Source organism: Globicephala melas, chromosome 3, assembly GCF_963455315.2.
Source record: "Globicephala melas chromosome 3, mGloMel1.2, whole genome shotgun sequence".
NCBI lineage: Eukaryota > Metazoa > Chordata > Mammalia > Artiodactyla > Delphinidae > Globicephala > Globicephala melas.
Genome location: NC_083316.1, coordinates 41363604 through 41383942, shown reverse-complemented (window position 1 = coordinate 41383942; position 20339 = coordinate 41363604). Strand labels below are relative to the sequence as shown.

The window sequence follows — 20339 nt, the reverse complement described above, 5'->3', positions numbered from 1 at the left end:
TCTGTAAGCATTGTAGACATTTATGATCTAGTAAGAATTGAACTAAAAAAAAAATAAGTGCTTATAAAACTACTTCTAGCAGTCAAAGAATTAATCATTGAAAATTAGGTATTAGAGCAGGATTTAAAGAAATGTAATCAAATGATTACAATAAATCACATTCCTTAAATTATGCTGTTGAATTAGAGATTGAAGTATCTGCTTTATGGTCCCATGATAAGGCACTATGCTACATACTTTATTATCTCTGTTTTATTTGAGCTGGCCTAGAAAAAGCAGAAGGAAAAAATTTCAGCCACTTGCTCGTAAAGCAGGTGTCAAAAGACAACAGATTCTCTTTAGAGAGAGAAGCAAGACAAGAGGGGAGGAGTCAGTTCTATGGAACAAACATTTAGTTGTAATCTCTTATTTTAATCTTGTAGAGAATGTCTGAATGTATCCAGATCTCATTTGCTGTCTGTAGAATTGGCATTTACACGGTAAGCAATGTATATTTTTTCGGTACCAAATGTCATGAAAGTATAAATGAAGAACTGCGTGCTGGAGAGTGTATGGAGCTATGGGAATTGTCCTCCACTGCTGGTGAGAGTGTAAATTTATACAGCCACTTCGGAAAATAATAAAGTTGAGTACCAGAATGTTCTATGACCCGCGCAAATCTACTCCTAGGTGTGTACTTCAGAGAAATTGTTGCGTAATTATAAGAAGACCTGTGCAGGGAAAGTTCCAGCAGAAGTATTCATAAAAGGAAAATATTAGAAATAATGCAAATGTCTATCAGTAATAGATTGGATTGTGGCATTTTAGTTAATTTCATAGGATACCATACAGCAGCAAACATTATAAACTAAAAGTAATATATGAACTACAGCTATAATACACAGTGGTTACATTTTACAAATATAATGTTGATTAAAAAACAAATCACAGGAAAATACATGCAGTATGATTTGATTTCTACAAAGTTTGAAAACGGCAGCACTAAGCAATACATTGTTTTAAGGTTACATAAATAGACAGATAAATTATAAAGAAATGTAAAAATTCAGATGTCGTTACCTCTAGGGCAGCAGTCCTCGACGGGGGTGGGGGTGGGGGGGTGACGATTTTGCCCTCCAGGGGCTATGTGGCAATGGCTGGAGACGTTTTTGGTTGCTTCTCCTGAGGGTGGTGGTGGCATGCTACTGGCATCCACTGGGCGGAGGCCAGGGGTGTTGCTAAACATCCAGCAATACACTGGGTAAGCACTTAGTAGTTATCTGGCCCAGAATGTCAGCAGTGCTGAGGCTGAGAAATTCTGCTCTAGGAAAGTGGAGGCGAGGAAAAGGCTTTAAAAGTTTTAGTGATGTTCTGCTTCTTAACTTGAATGGTGGGCACATGGTGCTGGCTTTATAGTTATTCTTTAAACAACATATTTGCTTCATATACTTTTTTGTATGTATGATATACTTCACAACACAAAAATATAGAAAATGTTAGTGTATTTTGGAATTTTTTTTTTTATATGAGTCTGTCAGTTGACTCCAGTGCCGTGAGCCAGCCCATTTCGTAATTCAGAAATATAGGGATGTGTCTATGTAGATGACCATTAAAGAACTTTTCTAATGTAAAGACTCAGTGACAAAGTATCTTGACTTTTTCCCTTTGAAGGCCTAGGGAGGGGATTCTGAGAGTGAACAGGAAATGGAATGATGTTTACTTTTGAAGACCAAATTGTTTTCTGTGGAAGGGTTTAAAAAGACTTAAGGTGATTTTGTTTCTCATCCACCTTGCACAGAGGAGTGTGAATATGTGTGCACAAGAAGTTTAGGGAAATTGTTTAGAATGAATGAAGCAAGAGCTCTGAGTAAAAGATATGACCACAGATTGCCTAGCTGTGCTTATCCTTGTACCTTCCACAGCGTCTGGCACACGGTAGGTGCTCAGTAGCTATCTGTTCAGTTATATTGGTGTGAGCACCGTTTTCAGTTTTGCCTTAGTTTGAACTTAGAAAAAGCACGTTTTCTTTATTCCTTTTCTCACTTGTGTTAGCTGCTTGTCTCAGCTGAGTATCTTTTTATGTATTTTATGTTTTCCCTCAAGATGCTGGATTTTGTGTATATTTGCCATCTCAAAACAAAATTGGGTGACATTTATCCCCAGTTAGATGAATAGATTACTTGGGGCTAGACATGTTTTCTGTTGTTTATCTGAAGTTACTTTGTTAGTATTTTTGTTGTTGTTGATGGGGGGGGGGTGTCCTTGAACAAAGCTGCCTGTTTGAGGAGTCCCATGATGTGCAGGAAAGGCCCAACTCCAGGACCTCTGAGTGCCCGGGCACTGGCTGGCAGCAGCCCAGCAGAAGTACCGTCTCAGCACGAATGCCTGCAGCTGTGGCCGCTCGAGGCTGTCAGCCGGCTGTGCTTCTCTAGACGGGAGATCTGAGTGTGGGCACCGCGGGAAGTCAACACAACAGTGTATTTACCACTAGAGCCTGAGAACACCGGGACTGTTGATGTCAGGAATGGTGCTTGGTCATCCTCGATTACCTAGCACTTAGCCTGGGCCTGGGACCATGCAGGTGCTCATCTCTGTTTATTTAGTGAAGAAGCTCTTGCTGTGGACTAATTCTAAGGCAGATAAAAATTGTCCTTAAAGGAGAGTGCTGTGGAGAGATTTGTGCTCCTACCCAGAATTCACGTGTCGAAGCCCTAACCCGCAGTGTGATGGTGTTTGGAGATGGGGCCTTTGGGAGGAAATTAGGTTTAGATACAGTCGTGAGGGGGTGGGGTCCTTGTGAGGGGATTAACCCTTAGAAGAGACATCAGAGAGTTTGCTCTCTCTCTTTCCCTGTGCTGTGAATCAGGAAGGCAGCCTTCCATAAGCCAGGGAAAGAGCTCTTACCAGAACCCGACTGTGCTGGCACTCTGATCTCGGACTTCTAACTCTAAGACTGTGAGAAATGTCTGTCGTTCAAGCCACCCATTCTTTCATAATTTGTTACAGCAGCCCAAGCAGACTAAAACAGGGAGGGGGAAAAAAAATCTTGTGAATTGTAAATAAAGAACATAAACAAACATGAAAAACTTAGAAGTACCTGTTGAAAAGAAATGCTAAGTTTTAAGTAAAACAAAGTAGAGGAGGAAACTAAAGATTATGGGTGAATGTCTGAGACGATGGTGATAGGTAGTTGACATGACTTTTATTTCTATATGCCTCTAACGTTGCTAAAAAGCAGATTAAGCACTTAAATAAGGAGAGAAAAGCCGTACTTCTTACATATTTGGGATCCGTAATCTGCAATGAGCCAAGACCAAAATGGAATGTATACAGGACAGACACGCTGAAAACTTCCAACGTATAAAAGTAAATGTGTTGGGCTTCCCTGGTGGCACAGTGGTTAAGAATCCGCCTGCCAATGCAAGGGACACGGATTCGAGCCCTGGTCTGGGAAGATTCCACATGCTGCGGAGCAACTAAGCCCGTGCGTGCGCCACAACTCCTGAGCCTGCACTGTAGAACCCACGAGCCACAACTACTGAGTCTGCGTGCCTTAACTGCTGAAGCCTGCACACCTAGAGCCCATGCTCCACAACAAGAGAAACCACCACAATGAGAAGCCTGCGCACTGCAACAAAGAGTAGCCCCCGCTCGCCACCAACTAGAGAAAAGCCTGCTCACAGCAACAAAGACCCAACACAGCCAAAAATAAATAAAATAAAGAAATTTATTTTTTTAAAAAAGTAAATGTGTTGTATGCAGGTGAGTGCATACTGAACCTTATATACTAAACAAGTTTAATGAAAACCATTACTCAGAGAAAACAAAGGCTGTCCTTTGCATGACATCTACTTTTCTCTCCAGTGTTTGGAGTGGACAGAGCTTTCTCTAGACATCGAAAGGAAATGATGCTTGTTTAGAGTGCCTTAACTCAGGAAGCTGAAGAAAACAAATCCTACCTCAGTTTTCTAGGCAGGGATCTTAAGGCGTGGGTAGAGAAACTTACGCACTATCAGTGATGGAGTGATAGCCGCTCCCAAACCCAAATGCTAGGATAAATTGAAACAGAGCAAAACAGAAGAAGGTCTTTAGATGAAGCATCTGTTCTGAGGAGATAACTTCCTTTCCTGTGCCCTGTAGCACAGGACAGAGTGTGTTCTCTCAAATGTGATATCCTGACGTCTTACAAAGAGGTAATTTAGTTTTTGAAACAAAAGAAGACCTGTTATGAGAATCTAGACTATTTTGGGTATTAAACAACATTCATTGGGTTCTGGTCAGGAAGAAGAAGGGGAAGTAAGTCCAGGCCAAGAGTTTACATCACAATTGTGGGTCTATGGTTTTTTTTGAAATTCGTGCAATGGCAACAGGCCATACTTGAGAAAGTGATCTTGAAATGAACCTTTGGCAGTCAGGTGTGGATTAACTCCGGGCTAGAGGGCATGCTAGGGCATAGTTTAGGACTCCCCTTTGGAATGTCGGGGTAAATACCCTCAAAGGGACTTGCAGTTGTTCCCAGACGTCTCTGAGTTGGGAACTGTTATTGTTATCAGAGCCAGAGCACCGTGGTGGACAACCAGCTGGTGGTGGCTTGAAGCGGGGTGAGGATTGGAGTGGTCATTTGGGCATCTAGCCACCTTCCTTGTTGGAGTGCGAACCCCTTTGGTCAAAACTGAAAGCTCGGGGCTTCCCTGGTGGCGCAGTGGTTGAGAGTCCGCCTGCCGATGCAGGGGACACGGGTTCCTACCCTGGTCCGGGAAGATCCCACATGCCGCAGAGCGGCTGGGCCTGTGAGCCATGGCCGCTGAGCCTGTGCATCCGGAGCCTGTGCTCCGCAACGGGAGAGGCCACAACAGTGAGAGGCCCGCGTACCACAAAAACAACAACAACAACAAAAAAACCCTGAAAGCTCGGAGGCCAAGATGAATGAAGCCGGGCCAGTTAATCTTGCCTCCTCCAGGATGGTACTGTTTGAAGCACACGGACCCTATGGGCTGATTGTTCCCTCTCCGTACCCAACCGCTGCGTGAACTAAAACTCAATCTAGTGATGAATGAGATTTGAACTAAATAATAGCAGTAAAATATTGTGTGTGGCTAGTGATTTTGGTTAATAATAAGAGCTTTAAAAACTCTTTAAATTCTTCTTTTGACTTTGCAGAAAGTATCAAATGCTGTTTTACCAGCAGAGAAAACATACATCATTTACAACAATAACAGCATTTGTGAAAATGGCATGTAGATTCATCCTGAGATACAGATGCATTCAGTAGTGGGTAGTGATTATCCTTTTACCGAGCTGTAACATTTGCTTGTACCTGCCGCACAATGCTCATATTCAACTTCTGTGACTTTATTTTTAAGGAGGGGCAGGGAGGGCTACCTATTAGAATAAATCCCACAACAGTTGCATATCATTATTAATAATACTATTAGTAATATTGTATATTATTAAAACTGATTTTAATCTAGCTCTTTAAGTCTGAACAAATCCTGCCCTAAACTTTGAGTTTTTACAACATATAGTGCCACTTGTAAGGACACTGTATTTGTTTCCTTTTTGCTGCTGAGACAAATTACCACAAATTTAGTAGCTTAAAGCAACATGTATTTATTCTCTTATCATTCTGAAGGTCAGAAGTCTGAAGTGGGTCTCACTGGGCTAAAACCAAGATGTTGGCAGGGCTGCACTCTTTCTGGAGGCTCTAGAGGACAATCTGATCCTTACCTTTGGTGGCCGCCTGTATTCCTTTGCTCTTGGCCCCCTTCTAGCAGTGGCATCACTTCAGCTTCTCCATTTGCCACATCTCTGTTTCTGTCATCACATCTTCTCTAACATGTCTAATAATCCTCTCTCTCTCTTTATAAGGACCCTAGTAATTAAATTGGGCACACCTGGATAATCCAGGCCAACCTTCCCATTCCCATCTCAAGATGCTTAATCACACCTGTGACGCCCCCTTTTTGCCACGTAAGGTAACATAGTCATGGGTTTTGAGGATTAGGACGTGAACATCTCATGGAGGAGGGGAAGGGAAGCAGCATGCTGTGTACCACAGGCACCAAAGAAGAAAGTATAGAGGACTCAGTAAAATCTGTCATCATTCCTGGAGAGAAAGGAAATCAGGGTAGGCAATCCTGATGCCGGGTTGAGGATGTTACTGTCAGTAAAACACCAAGGTTAAACACGTGTCAGACAGACTGGCAGTCCCGCATATGGGCTCTGCAAGTCTTTGCTCTGGGAACAAACTAAAGGGCAGCTTTAATACATGACCATGTGGAGAGGAGTGGTGTTGACTGTCCCTGTTTTCTGTGTTCCTTGAAGGCTCCAGATTAAATATTTATTGTAAATTGTGTGGGATGCTGAGATGTCTGCAGTCCTAATAAAGAAATGAAAAGCTCCAAGACAAAGGGAGGCACACGTGAATTGAAATTCAGCATTATTGGAGACCTTAATGGAACGGAAATGAATTAAGTTATTGGTTTGGCTGTTTTAGTGAAGATCAAAATAACGGAGGTTTAAACAGTTAAGTTTCTATTTCATATCAGATTCTAAGCTGGTAGTCAGTTTGGAATCTAGCCCTTTGCTTCATGAGTCCTTTAGGGACTCAGGCTCCTTCTAGCATGTTCTTCCATTGCCTGGTTTATTCTGCTCCTGTGCAGGTTGAAGACAGCTCACCACTCCCGTGTCTGTTAGGTTTTTGGGAAAGAGGAATGGAGGCCAAGCAGTTCCCTTTATGGGTGTGACATGGAAGTTCTACACACTTCCCCTCACCTCCCAAGTCCCGGAAATTGAGTCACATGACTGTGTCACTGCAGGAGAGGCTTAGAAATGGGGGCTCTGGTGAGGAGCTAAGACTCTGGGGGTTCTATTCCTAATGGGGAGAAGAGAATGGACATTGGGGGACAATTTGCTATCTCGTGAGGAAATAAGCTAAGGCAAATTGATCTGCACTTCAGCTTCACACAGGGCAGTATACCCTGAGGAAGGTGTGGAGGAGAGTCAGCATTGCTGGTAGCCATTGCCAGTGCACACGTTGAATGAGCACCTAGTGGGGCAACAAGAGTGATTTTGTGTTTGTGACAAGTCCGCCTTCTGGTTGGATGGATAACTGAGGCTTTACGGGCCAAGATCAAATCTAGTATTTTATTTACACATATCAGCATATTATATGTACTTTTGTGCACAGACACGTGGTTAGTGCACATTTGTATTTTGACAATTTTATTTTGAAGGGTGTAAGTGGAAGGTTATATGCTCTATAATCTAGGAGGTGAGAGTTGATGATTGCTTGCTTTCTTTAATAAACAAAATAATGTGCTCAAGTAGAGCAAGAATATCTGGCTAATGTTGCTAACTTTCCTGGCAGGGGGATTTAAAGTTTGAGGTTTAATGAACTTGTTGAGAGCCACAAATATCCATCAACTCTCTGTTTATACAGTAAGAGAGTTACACCATGAAATGTGTGAGATTGACAGGAATGCCATGCTTTTTTTTTTTTTTTTTAAATCATCTTTTGAAATTGGAGCCTATATGAGAACAAGATAAAATCTGTTTGGTTTAGGTGTTTTATTCTGGGGAATGTAGAATGTATCCTTTCCTCTCACCATCAAGGCTTGTCTGCTGCAGACCTTTGTGACTCCAGCACAGCTCCACTCGGGTGGCCCTTCACGCTGAGTCTGACCCGACTGACCCCACTCTCTTCCCACCCCAAACCCGCTCATGGCCCATGCTTCCTTTCTCCGTGACTGGCGCGACAGCGCACCCAGCGGCCATGCCAGGAACTGAACTCAGTCCTCAGCTCTCCCCGGCCTCATCATCTTATCGGTCCCCAGGTTTGGACCTCTCCCATCCTAGTCATCTCTCTTTGCTGCTATTACCCAGGTTCTAGCACCACTATTTTTTGCCTGGAAAACCCTAACAAGCTCCTCTTAGCTGGTCATCCCTTTCCAATGTTGCCCCCTCCCAATCCACTTCTACCTTCTGTAATCAGCATAACTGTGAAATGCATTTCTGCTTATGCTGTAAACATCTCAGTAGCCTCCCATGGCTCTGAAGTTAAAGCCCAGAATCCTTAACAAAGTTTATAAGGTGCCCTGCGTGGGTTGACCCTGCTTGTCCATTTAGCCTTCTCTCTCTATCTCCTCTTCCACCTCCAGCATTGTATATTCCAGGCATACTCATCTATCTTCAGCTCTTGGTCTGTTCTCTTTTCTACTTCCAGCACTTTGTACGTGCTATCCTCTCATCCTGGAATGGTGAGCTGACACTTCTTCTGGGAAGCCCTCCATGACTTCCAATACCTGTATTAAATGCTCTTTCTCAGGTGTCCCTGTCTTTGCACTCTAGAGTCTTTCACCAGCCAAAGTACCTGTATTTCACAGTCTTAGAATTTCCTGTTAATTTTCCTCTAACTGTAAGCTCACCGAGGGCAGTGACCCTGTCATTCTGTTTCTCGCTTTACCCCCAGCATCTGATGGCTCTTTACCACCAACATCATTATTTATCACCACTGACATTTACTGAGCACTTACTAAGTGTGCTAAGGCCTTTATAGGTGAAATCATTTAATTCTCTACAATCTTGTGAAGAAGGCGCTATTATTATCCTCATTTGATAGAGAGACAACAGGGGCATAGTCTGCTTAAATGTCTTTTCCGCATGGTGGAGACGGGATTTGGAGCCAGAATTTGAGTGGATTTATGCTGAATTCTAAACCCTTACCCAACACACTTTACTACACTCCAGGCAGTAGATGTTCAATATGACTTTGTTGAATTTAGAGTAGTTTCTTAACATTTTCTTTTCTTTTTCTTTTTTTGTTTTTTATTCAAAGACATTTCTGAAAGGGCCAGGCCAGTTATTTTGCAGAACGTCTTTCAGTTTAGACCTGTGTAACTGTTCCATCATGATTAGACTCATGTTAAAAATTTTGGCAGGAATATTATGGAGGTGACATCGTATCCTCATTGCATCTCATTAGGGGTACATGATGCCAATTTATCTTATCATTGGTGGTTGATATATTTTTTAAAATTTATAATTAACCTAAATCTGGGGCTGATATTTTCTAGCTTTACCCAGAATTCACAGACTACACCCTACTTAGAGGCTATAGTATCCTTTATGCATTTACGACATCATCTATATTATATCTTTTCATTATAACTTTGTACCGTATTTTGAGGTCAGGCAAGGGACTATCTAAATTCAATACAGCTTGCTGAAGTTTCAGAAATTTTTTTTTTTTTTTGACTTGGGATATTTTGATCTAGATGAAACCTTAGCATTTTCCTTCATTTGGGTTACAGTATTAATACACAATATAGTCTATTCCAGGTTGTTCTCTTGGTTAGGCTGTTGTGCAGTTGAAAGCAGAGTTAAGAGTTCAGCGTTCAGGGTGTGCTAGCTGCCTTCACTTTCAAGGCTTAATGGTATGAAATAGTGGCTATAACTGCAAGTCTATTATCACGAGTGGAGAAGAAATTCTAATTATGTATTCTCTGTTAACTCACCTTTATTTATGAAGTATAATATTTCTCATTTCTTGACTGTAGATATCCTGACTTAAAAGGCAACACAAAAAAGAGGCAGTAGAAAATTGACTAGTTACATGGGGATCATTCTTTACAAAGGCCTTTTGGAAGGCTTCATTTGGTTATTATCAATTGAAGCTGTGTGGTTAGGTGGAGGGGCTCTGTTCTTGATAAACGTGTAGAATCATTTAACTTAGGAACTTAAAATGTTTAATATTTCCCAATATAAATGACATGGTGGTCCTTAACAAAAGTGTGTCTGGTTGATGGAAATTTCCACCCTAGGAAATGCGTATTTTTATGTTGTCTCTTTTCACAGATGATTGACTTTTTTTTTTTGTTTAAAGTTTTTTCTGTTTTTCTTCTTCTTTTTTTAATATTTATTTATTTATTTGTCTGTGCCGGGTCTTAGTTGCGGCAGGTGGGATCTTAGTTCCGGCATGTGGGATCTAGTTCCCTGACCAGGGATGGAACCCGGGCCCACTGCACTGGGAGCACGGAGTCTTAACCACTGGACCACCAGGGAAGTCCTGACTGTTTTCTTGACAAATGTTCAGTGTTTAGTCCTTAAGACTAGTACTTTTGTCTTGATAGGGAAAATAACTTGTTTTTGTCAAGGCTTAAAAATTATTTTAGAATGCAGTCACTATCAAGGATATGTTTACTTACATCCATAATTTGGGAACACAATTGTGTTTTAGATTTTAAGCAGAGCAAGTAGATTAATATTATGTATATAGAGAATATAATTGACCCTGGTGATCATTTGGTCTTTGCTTTGTAGAACTCAAATTTATTTAAACATTGACTTAGAATATTATACAAAGTGAATCTGAATGAGAAGCTTTATGCTTATTGTATATTGAAGAATCAGTCTATGTCCTCCGTATTCCTTTGAGTTTAGCTAGGGCTCTGGCATGTAGTTGGTGCTCAATAACTATGCATTGACCGAATAGGTATATGGTTCTTTGGGTTGGGGAGAAGAGAGAGCTTTGCCCAGACTCCAGGAGGCTCGGGCAGCTCTGGCTATAGCACCAATCACACATTTCACAGATTGTGCACTCTGACTTGGAAGGTCCATGAAGGCAGGGAGTCTTACTTGTTTCGTTCACTGTTGTACCTCCAGTACCTAGATAAGTGCCTGACATGTTGCAGGCGCTCAGAGAATATTTTTGGAGTGAATGAATGCATGAACAGAGCTCCAATCAGTGGGTTAGAATTGGTAATACCTGCCCCTGGGATACACAAAGACATTCTAAGAGGTATGCTAGCATTGAGATGATTGTTAAGGAAATAAGTGTCCATCTATATAAATTCTTCTATCACCGCCCTTTCACAACTACCCTACTTCCAGTTAAGAGAGAAGCCAGTGCTCTTACTTCTGAGTCTTTTCATGGTGTATTGGCCTCAGATATAAAAACCTGCAGGGCACAAAACAAAGGAAAAATTCAAAATGGTGTTGAGGAAGTGAACAACTCTAATATGACCAGTTAAGTCATTTTCAGTTCTTCGCGTTCAACAAAATTGAAGGCAAGTACACTCAAATTGTCAGCTGGTCACTAAAAATAACATTGATAAGTCACAATATGATTCTGGGTTCTGGCTAGGAAGCATACATTCATCTCATTATTTTATACTCCATGATTAAAATACTACCTTTTCCCTTTAGTCTTTATCTTTTAAAAATTGTGGTTCCTTTTTTTCTGTCATTGCTGTGGAGGTAGAAAGATTTTTTAACAAAATATGCTTCATTATATTTGAATGCTCTCTAGTCTTGTTTCATTTGTTAACAGTGACAGTGATAGGTTAACTGGGACATTTCAACTACATTTCAGCTTTATCTGGTACAGGTTCAAAATGCAAACTATTAATTATAGTTGGGTTATCACAGAATCATTAATATTAGATTTTTTTGTGGTTTTATTTTTTATAAATGCATAATTCACTTTAGCCTATGATTAATGTTTAAAAAAAACCAAAACAACACAGTGCTATGCCATTGGTCCTGTAATCTCTGCCTTAACATTTCCCCAACAATTGTAGGCAGCAGTATGGAAAATTTGCTATATTGTTATCCTGATTTTCCACCCCATCACATGAATTCAACCTAGAGGAAAAGATAAGCCAGAAGTTTTACTGCCCGATGACTCCTGTTATGTCCATTATGTTCCCAAATGCTACTTTCTGTTGCTGGTGCCCGGCAAGAGGAATTAAAGTGCCTGTTCATTTCGCTGAATTTCATCATCTAATTTCCTGTCTAAACTTTTAATTTGAAAGGATCACAAACTGAATTTTGTGTGTGTGTGTGTGTGTGTGTGTGTGTGTGTGTTGGTGGGGGGGAATTAAGCTAATGTAGAACTTTGATAAAACTTTTAACAGATTTAGAATTTAAAAAATGTTCATTTTAATGAGCTCACATGAAGAGTACAAGAAGGGGCTCTCAGCTTTGCTGGCAGGAGGGAAAGATAAGTATACTTTACCATTATTTTACCTATTAGAGATAGGAGAAAATAATTGCTGTCATGGGAAGAAAGAACAAAACCTAGCAGTCTAGACATGGAATATGAAATAGGAGTATGGTTATTAACGAAGGAATGAAAATAGATTACTGGGGTTTGGTCATGTTTTAGGGAAGAGACAGTTTTTCGGTACTAGTCCTTTGAGAGTCTAAAAATCAATGCCCTAAAGGTAGGCAGATTTGTGGATTGCAAAGGCAGGTTCTGATTTAGGCCCTGCTGTTTACTTGAATAATGTTGGGCAAAATATTTTATAATCTGGGCCTTGCTATTCTCTTCTGAAAATGATAAGTTTGAATGAAACTCTCACTAAAAATCAGCCCTAATTCTGCTTCTTGTGAATCCAGCTTCATTTGTAAAGCAGCGTCGAAACCAGAAGCTTAGATGGTGGCTTAAATCTTAGGGGGAAAAAAAAAAAAAGGTTGTTGAAGAGAGGCAGGAATATCCATTTAAATTTAGGATTGTGTGTGGGAGATGGATGTTTTATGTATAGAAAGGTTTGTTGGAAAATAGATTTCTTAAATGAAAGAGGTTGAGATAGCAGATCCTGAAACGAAATGGCCCTTAACATGCATGTAAGCTTTCATCTCAGAGTACACATTCTTCCATTGACTTAATGATTTTCAGGGGAGACCTTGTATTGAAAACATGCAATATCATGGATAAATGTAGCACATTAAGTATTAATTTAATTTATTACACTATTAATTTAAACATAGCACATTATCCTCTGGGGCACATTAATGTGAAACCTCAATTGGGAATCCAATTAACTAGAGTCTCATTGGAATTTTTGCTTGTTCATTCCTAGATGATAAGAGCAAATGACTTCCTATTTTTCCTAAAAAGAGGTGGTAGTAATGGTGTGTGTGTGTGGTATGTGTGTGTGTGTGTGTGTGTGTGTGTGTGTGTGTGTGTGTATTAGAGAGAGAAGGGGGGGGTCCAGCTTTGTAACAGGTAAATATGGGATATTCACTTACCTGTCCTGAGCCTGTTTTCTGGTATGTAAAAGAGAACTAGAGTGGATATTCTCTAAGGATATTTTCAGTGCATATGCTGTGTGATTACACATGTAATAAATTAAAACCCAGGCTATTGAAGTTCTCTGGGTTTTTTTTTTTTGCATATTTAGTCCCAGTATTTCCATAACCAACATAGGACCAGTTCAATTTGACAAATATCTATTGAGTATCTACTGTATGTCAATTAAAGTGCTAGACTCTAGAGGTAAGACAGCATCCTGACCCTTTGAGGGAACTACTGATGTTGGAGGATGGAGGGAATGAAAAGTGCCCACTGAAATGAGAAGGTAGATTGAGACCGGAAAACTAGGCAGCTCCATATAATCAATGGCTCAGTTTCTTCTAGGATAACTTACAGGGTGGGATCTGGATCAGCTAGACAATGATTGGAGGTATTCGCAGCTGTACTCTGCACCGCCGAGGGGGCACTGGGACAGTTTTAAAGTGAACCCAGAGTATGGGGGTACGTGCTACGAAATTGGAAGTGCGTTCCTAAGTCAAGATGTATGAATGTGTAACTAGTCTTGTGGGTGCTGAGAGTATGTCAGTGAAGGTCTTCATCATTGTTTGGGGACTAACAGAGCGTACAGGCCACTTGGTCGTAATGTTTATTAAACAGTATCTATTAACTATAAAGCCCTTGACAACAGAGAAGTGATTTACCTCACGCTACAGTCCCAGGTAGGGTCAGTGGAAGGACAGGAGGAACTGTACGGGTCCTAGATGGTGTCAGTTGTGCTAACAGCCATACAACTGATTATTCTGGAAGGCTCTTCTGGGTTAGCTTGATAAATTTGAACATGGTGGGACATCTTATCAAATCTAACTTGTTAAATCATGTGGTCCAACTGGATTGTGAACCACGAACACCAGGCATTTAAAAATAACAGTGAGGTCTATTAATGGGTGTAGTTGGCAAGAAGAAAGTGTCACCTCCTACAGGTCATCACGGTCCAAGGCATTCTCCCACGGGATGGATGTGACTGGCAGTGCTGTGTTGTTAATGACCCCAGTGACACCGTGATGCGCTCCTGTTGGGTCCATAGGGAAGTCATGTTGGAGTTACCTTCTGACCTGGGAAGCACTGTTGTCCCTCTGCAGCCCCTCACTCCCAGCACATGAGAGCAGGTCTTGCTTCCTATGGCCTGTCACCCTCCAGGAGGTGAGATGAGAAGCAGGCGAAACTTTTTTCTCTGGCTCATACTGCTAAGGCCTATGCAGAGAAGCCCAGGGTTTACTCATTAACTAGGTGCATTCTGAGTACTGAGCTTGGGTGATTTGGGGGAATTGGGGAGTGTCATTAATTGATGACTCAGATTGGGATACATTGAAAAGTGATGATTATATGATTGGGGGCCCATTTCTTCATCTCTCCTGAGCTTGGCATCCCCATTTGTAAAACAAGGGCTTTGACTATGGCACCTGCAAGTTTCGTCCAACTCTATGATTCTGTGTCCAGAAGGATGACCCTTGAGTCATTGTCAGAGTCTCATGTTTGACAACAACCTGAGTTTCATCCTGTTTAGAGCACTCTGCCCCTCTAAGACAGGGAAAATACTCTGTGCATTTCATAAGGAATTTTCTCAAATATGGGTTGAAATCAGGAGGATTTTTATTTCTTAAATAGTAAGTCAGCTTCACCAGAGCCCTGTTGTTCTTTTGGTATTTGTGTCTACTTTGAGACTTGAGTCTTTAATGAGTTCCTGGGCTTTCAAAGGCGAGAGAACAGACTCAGAAGAAGCAGATAGTAGTACCTTTACACATCTCTAAAGAAAACAATTTGGAGTTCTGGAATTCATTGTAATGAATCTGATGTCAAAGAGGGAGTGGTAGCTTGGTACCTGTGTAGTTATGACCATGAAGATAAAACTGCATAGGTTGTGAGAGCGCCAGCTATCCTGAGATAAGGATGGGACCATGGGAATTGGGGTTGGAGGAACCACACTTGCTCTTCTTCCCTTTCTGTGTAGAGAAACGTGGTTTGGCTTGTACCTCTAGGCAGCTCTGGGTGGGGGTGGGAAGGGTGTAGGGAGAAGAGTGCAGAACACAGGATGCACATTCAGAAGGGGCGACATTAAGGGTGGCCATACCGGGCATCTCGCGGTGGGATGGCTGAGGGAGTGCGTTAGGTGTTTCCTCCCCTCCAGGTCTTGAGCAGAGGTTTGCGTCCAACTTGAAAGCTAACACGTGTTGGTTCATTTGGGGAAATGATTTCAGACTGCAGAATAAATTGTAGCACTTGTCACATTTTTGTGTGTCTGTAGTAACTGAGTCACTTGTACCAGTCAAGGGGGTGTAAACTCTAAGGGTGTTCTGGGTAGACAGCCTTTTCTGTGATTTTTTTTTTTTTTTTTTTTGGTTAATGTTTGGTATCTGCATTACAGTCTGGTTGCTGGCCTGGAGTGAGAAAACATTTTGCTAACTAAAAGCGATGTTGTTAAGAACATATTATAATGTTATACACTACTGATTGTTCTGTTTGTCAGAGAGCAGATTACTCGGTCATTCTGTATGTTTGTTTTTTCTCTGAGGTAAGATGTATTGTAGTCATTTACCTCCCTTGCAGTGTATAAGATACAGTTGATTTTTGCATGTCTGGCTATGTATAACCTCTTAACTATGAGAGCCTGTTAAGATCCTGGGCGGTTTAGGTTTAGATTAGTTCTCACTCACCTCTAACCTATGCATAGATTTCCCTTTCAGTCCATTTCAGAGAATTTCAACTAATATCAGTGTTGGGAAGGAGGAGATGTGTAGGGTAAGTGAATCAACAGAAATACTGAGTTACTGCAAAATCACATTTTTAATCCTGGAAAGAAATGATTTAGGATGATCAATAGTTTTTTAGTTTACTTAGGTATCTATGCCTCTTGCATGAATAGTCAGGAATTGATAACAGAACTGTTTGACAGCAGCCAACCCCAAGGTTAAGAGCGTGTGTGTGTATGTGCGTGTGTGTATATGTGTGTGTGTGTGCGCGTGTGTGTGTGTGTGTTGGCGGTGGTGGTAGGGGAGTGTGGCCTTTCCTGTTCAGATGTGTGAGTTCTCACTGGGTCGCGCCAGGCTTTCTGCTCCTTGTTTAGATTCGTGATGGGTGTGGGGTTGGCTCTGAGCTAGCCCAGGTGCATTCTGTTAGGTTCCCTCTGTATGATCGCCCCATCCCTTGTAGGCCACCCTGGCCTTGAACTCACAGCTGAGAGCAGAGTTTGGCAGGAGTCGGGGGCTGTGTCTCCACTGGAAATTGAGGGTTGAAGTCGCTGCCTGGCCTGAGTATAGTATTGCCATTCCCCTTTGGACTGGTCTGTATTGTTCTTTATGTCTCAAAAGATGTGTGCCCCGTGGAGTCCGTGACATCAGCTACCTCTGGCCTCATGGCTTTCCCATCCTACCGCCGTGCTGCCCTCTACCCACCTCATCTTGGCCCAGGGGGGGTCTCTGGGTGGGTCCTTTGGGCCTGTGGTCCTGATGCTTCTCAGAAGCTCTGGCTTGATCACTGACTCTTAGGGTGAACCTGGGCTTTGCGTCTCAAGCCCCTGTCCCTCCACCCCACTTCTGATCTGAGTGGCTTTCCTTTGCTCCAGAGGATCTTGAGCTGCCTTGGGGACTCTGGCCCAAGCCAGAGTTCAAGTGCCGTGGGAGTTTGTGTATTCTGGAGCTATTCTGGGGATAGTGTGGGAATTATGTTTGGATTTAGGATCAGTTTGTGATCCAGGACTTCCAAGAGAAGGCAGATGCTCCTAGAGCATACCTCTTTAAAACTTTCTAATTATGCTTTTCCCCACATCCCAATTTTCTCTTTAATTGTAAGCGGCTTCAGATCCTTTTTGCTTTAAATGGGGCTAGCTAGAAATCATACATGAATAGAGTAAAAGTTTGATGCCCCTCTGTGAGTATCCATCTGCTGTAGGAGGATGGGTTGATGTCTGAAGTGCATTAAGCACCAGCAACCTGTGGTTCTGACATTCTGGCTGACTTAGCTGATGTCTACAAACACTTCCCCTACCTCCACAGAAGTATGTTTTGCAAATACAAGGTGTTATTCTTTTGGCAGCAAATAATGGAAGTCAATACTCCTGAGTTTATATACAGCTCTGAAAAGAAACCAACGGGAGAGAAGAAACCGACAATTGTGGTCTGGAAACAAGTACCTACCCTTGTTTTGCTGGAGACCCTTACTTTATGTGGGCTTAGAAAGGGGGCAGCTTTTTACCAACAGGAAACCAATAGCCTCTTCACTGCCAAGCAACCAGATACTTGGGTTACTTCTTACCAAATATTTTGGCATTTCTTTTTAATTTTGAAATTAAATACATGATTATTACAAATATGAATCAAACAACTTATTTATGTTGAAGTTGGCTCCACACGGTCACTGGTCCTGACCCTGGCTCATAGCCCCTTAGATCCAAAGCCTACAAGGACGATTTAGCGCCCAAATAAGAATTCCTAATAGAGAGGAATTTGGCCCAGTTATTTTCTAGCTCAGGTCACAAGTCGGGTGTTAGCTGAGTCCCTCTTGGGTGAAGGACTTGCCTCTGGATCAGTCTGCTGGGCCTTGGTTTGGGGTGGGATTGCCCTAATGGGGTTATGGACAGGGTAGGCAGTAACTCATTTCTAATATAAACATCTATGATTAGTTCTGTAATATAAGTTTCTAGATGTGAAACTATTGAGTCAAAGGTATGGACCATTTGAAGGTTTTTTTCCCTCCCCAATATGTTTTACTAGTATCCTTCCAGAGACATACACTTTGCACTTCAGCTAGGCATGCAAGGGATTGCCCTCTTGTAGACCTCCTTATCTCAAGTCTAGGTACTATAATTTAAAGGGAAACAAAACAAAATCTTTACCACTTAAGATAAAATTGTGTTAATTTTTAAAATATCTTTTATCAAACTAATAATGATTTTTAATTTGCACTTTTACTAGTGAGTTGTATTTTTCCATGCATTTATTTATAGGGTGATTAGCATATTTTAAACTCTTTACATTACCTTTTGTTTCTGTCACATTTCTTTTTAACATCTGTTAAAAGATAAACTGAGGCACATTAAAAACTTGAAGAGATTATTTGAGCGCTTACTGATTTGAATTGGGCAGCACCAAACCAGAAGTGGTTAGGAGCGATCCACCAACAGGGACAGGGGGAAGGCTTTTATAGAAAAGAGGCAGAAGCAAAACAAGGAAATGATTTGATTGGCTATAGTTTAAGTGGTTGCATTTTTTTTTGGAAAACCTGGTTGACTGATTATGATCAGCTGACCTTAGGTTTTGATTTTGAAGCATTTCAGGCTTAGGTTTCCTTATGGAGGCTACTCAGGCATTTAAGCCACCTCAGTCTAATGGCTCCCTTGTTTAATTAATTTAACACTTCCCTTTCCAGCCATTAAAACAAAGAGTAAGTGCAAGAATAAGAAAAATGATTTGGATTAGAGTTTGGAAAATTATCTAAAGTAATTATATATGTGTCCATGTCAGTAGCTAGTCTTTTCCTGGGAACATAAATTCCTAGAATTGAAGATTCGAGTAGCGAAAACAAGGTTACCAGGTCCTGCCCATAATTGGCTCAAGATCATGGTTCACTTTTCTTTCCAGATCCTGTCTCTAAACGGACATGATAGAAACACATGCAAATCATGACAGGGCTGGGGTGAGGATTTTGAAAGGCAGGCAAAGAGTTGTGCAGGACTGGAAAGGAACTTAGATGTTGCTAGTGTTCAGAAAAGAAAGAAGAGCACAACGTGCTCTAATGCAAAAATCATCCTGTACTAAGATGATGTACTAAGCATCACTAAGTAGCATCACTAAGATGATGCTACTAAGATAGTAGCATCCTGTACTAAGATGAACTTGCAAATGACAAGTTCCTATTACATTTTGCAGAAGCAATCAATTTTGTGACAACACTTAACTCCCCCTGTCTGACCCCCACCCCCTGCCATCTTGATCTTTTCCAGATGAGGAAAGCAAGGCCACGCAGGCCAAGTAACTTAAGGACATACGTATCTGTTCACATGTCTCCATCCTCAGGACGAACTCCCTAAGTACCTACTTCGTGTCAAACACCAAGCTAGGCACTGTGGATCAGAAATATTTTGCAAGGACCTTTCATGCAAAACCATCATGAGGATCTTTGTGATTTAGAACCATTATACTAAAAGATGCTGTTACTTTTCTTCTGTCAAGTTCTTTATAATTTATATGTTAAGATTAGTCAGAAACAAAAATACAGACTCCATACTATTGCTCTAATTGGACCTCAAACTCATTTAGTAGTAACAGAGCCCCTAGAAGTTATGAGATTCTTTCTGTGACACTCCAGAATGTTGGAGGTGGGGGGAAGCTTCAAATAACTAATTATATAATCTTATATTAAATCAGATTCCTTATATAACAGAGGCTGGTGTAGACATGCTATACAGCAAGTACCTAAGGTTAAAAAGGTAAGCACATCTTGAACAATCTTGTTAACTTTTCCCCTCTGCTACCTGGCAAGGGATCTTCATGATCTGATTTTGGGTAGCAGAATACCTCTCTTCAAGACACAGAGTATCACTGTTCCCTGGGAACAGTGTTTGACAATCCCTAATTTAATCCACAGGAGACTTTAAAAAAAAATTGATAGAAAATTTGTACACGATAGTCTAGTTTTTCTGACTATATTCCCCCCCACCCCGGCCCTTCTCCTAGTCTTCATCTCCCAATACTAGATTGACCTGTTTCTTAAGAAATATGTTGGTGATCTTAAAAGACTACCAAAATTTGGGAAGTTCTTTTAGCTTAAAAATTGCCAGAATTTGGGGGAAGTTCTTTTATCGTAGAAAAGTACTGATAATCTCACTGTTTGCTTAACCTTATACAATTACTTATAATGTGTCCTACTTTTAAACAAACCGATTCCTTATCTAAATTATATAATTAACTATAACTTTAACATCAGCCTACTTCAGTTTTCTCTTGTGGCTTGGCAAAGAACCTGCTTGTATTGAGTTGAATGAGCTTAGATTTTCACTTGGTGATACTTTGTTTTTTAATCAGTTCTTAACCTTCTTAAGGACCCTCCCCACTCCCCATCCTGGTGTTGATTATGTTGATTACTTGGGCACTGCTCTTGGTACCATGTGGGAGTGGGTGTGACCCAGCTCTCTGATCCATCATGTCACTCTGACCAATCCTGATTGACCCTCATCCCCTGACACGGAGCCTGTCAGTGGCCAAACTGGTGGAGAAGGCTTAAACTTGGTTCAAAGGATGGTGTCTTTGTTGAAGCTTTGTTTACCAGAACC

The 20339-nt window shown here is 41.2% G+C and overlaps 1 protein-coding gene across 4 annotated transcripts in view; it reads left to right on the top strand.

The window, feature by feature from the left end:
* Positions 1-20339, top strand: part of ARL15 (ARF like GTPase 15) — a 416463-nt gene that overhangs the window by 33638 nt on the left and 362486 nt on the right. For 3 of the 4 annotated variants that reach the window (XM_060295769.1, XM_060295767.1, XM_060295768.1), the window contains one exon: positions 423-479. The exons of the other annotated variant lie outside the window; for it this stretch is intronic. In XM_060295769.1, coding sequence (XP_060151752.1) covers positions 426-479 — 54 coding nt within the window. In that variant the 5' untranslated portion in view covers positions 423-425. The remainder of the gene's footprint in view (positions 1-422; positions 480-20339) is intronic. 4 annotated transcript variants of the gene reach the window in all.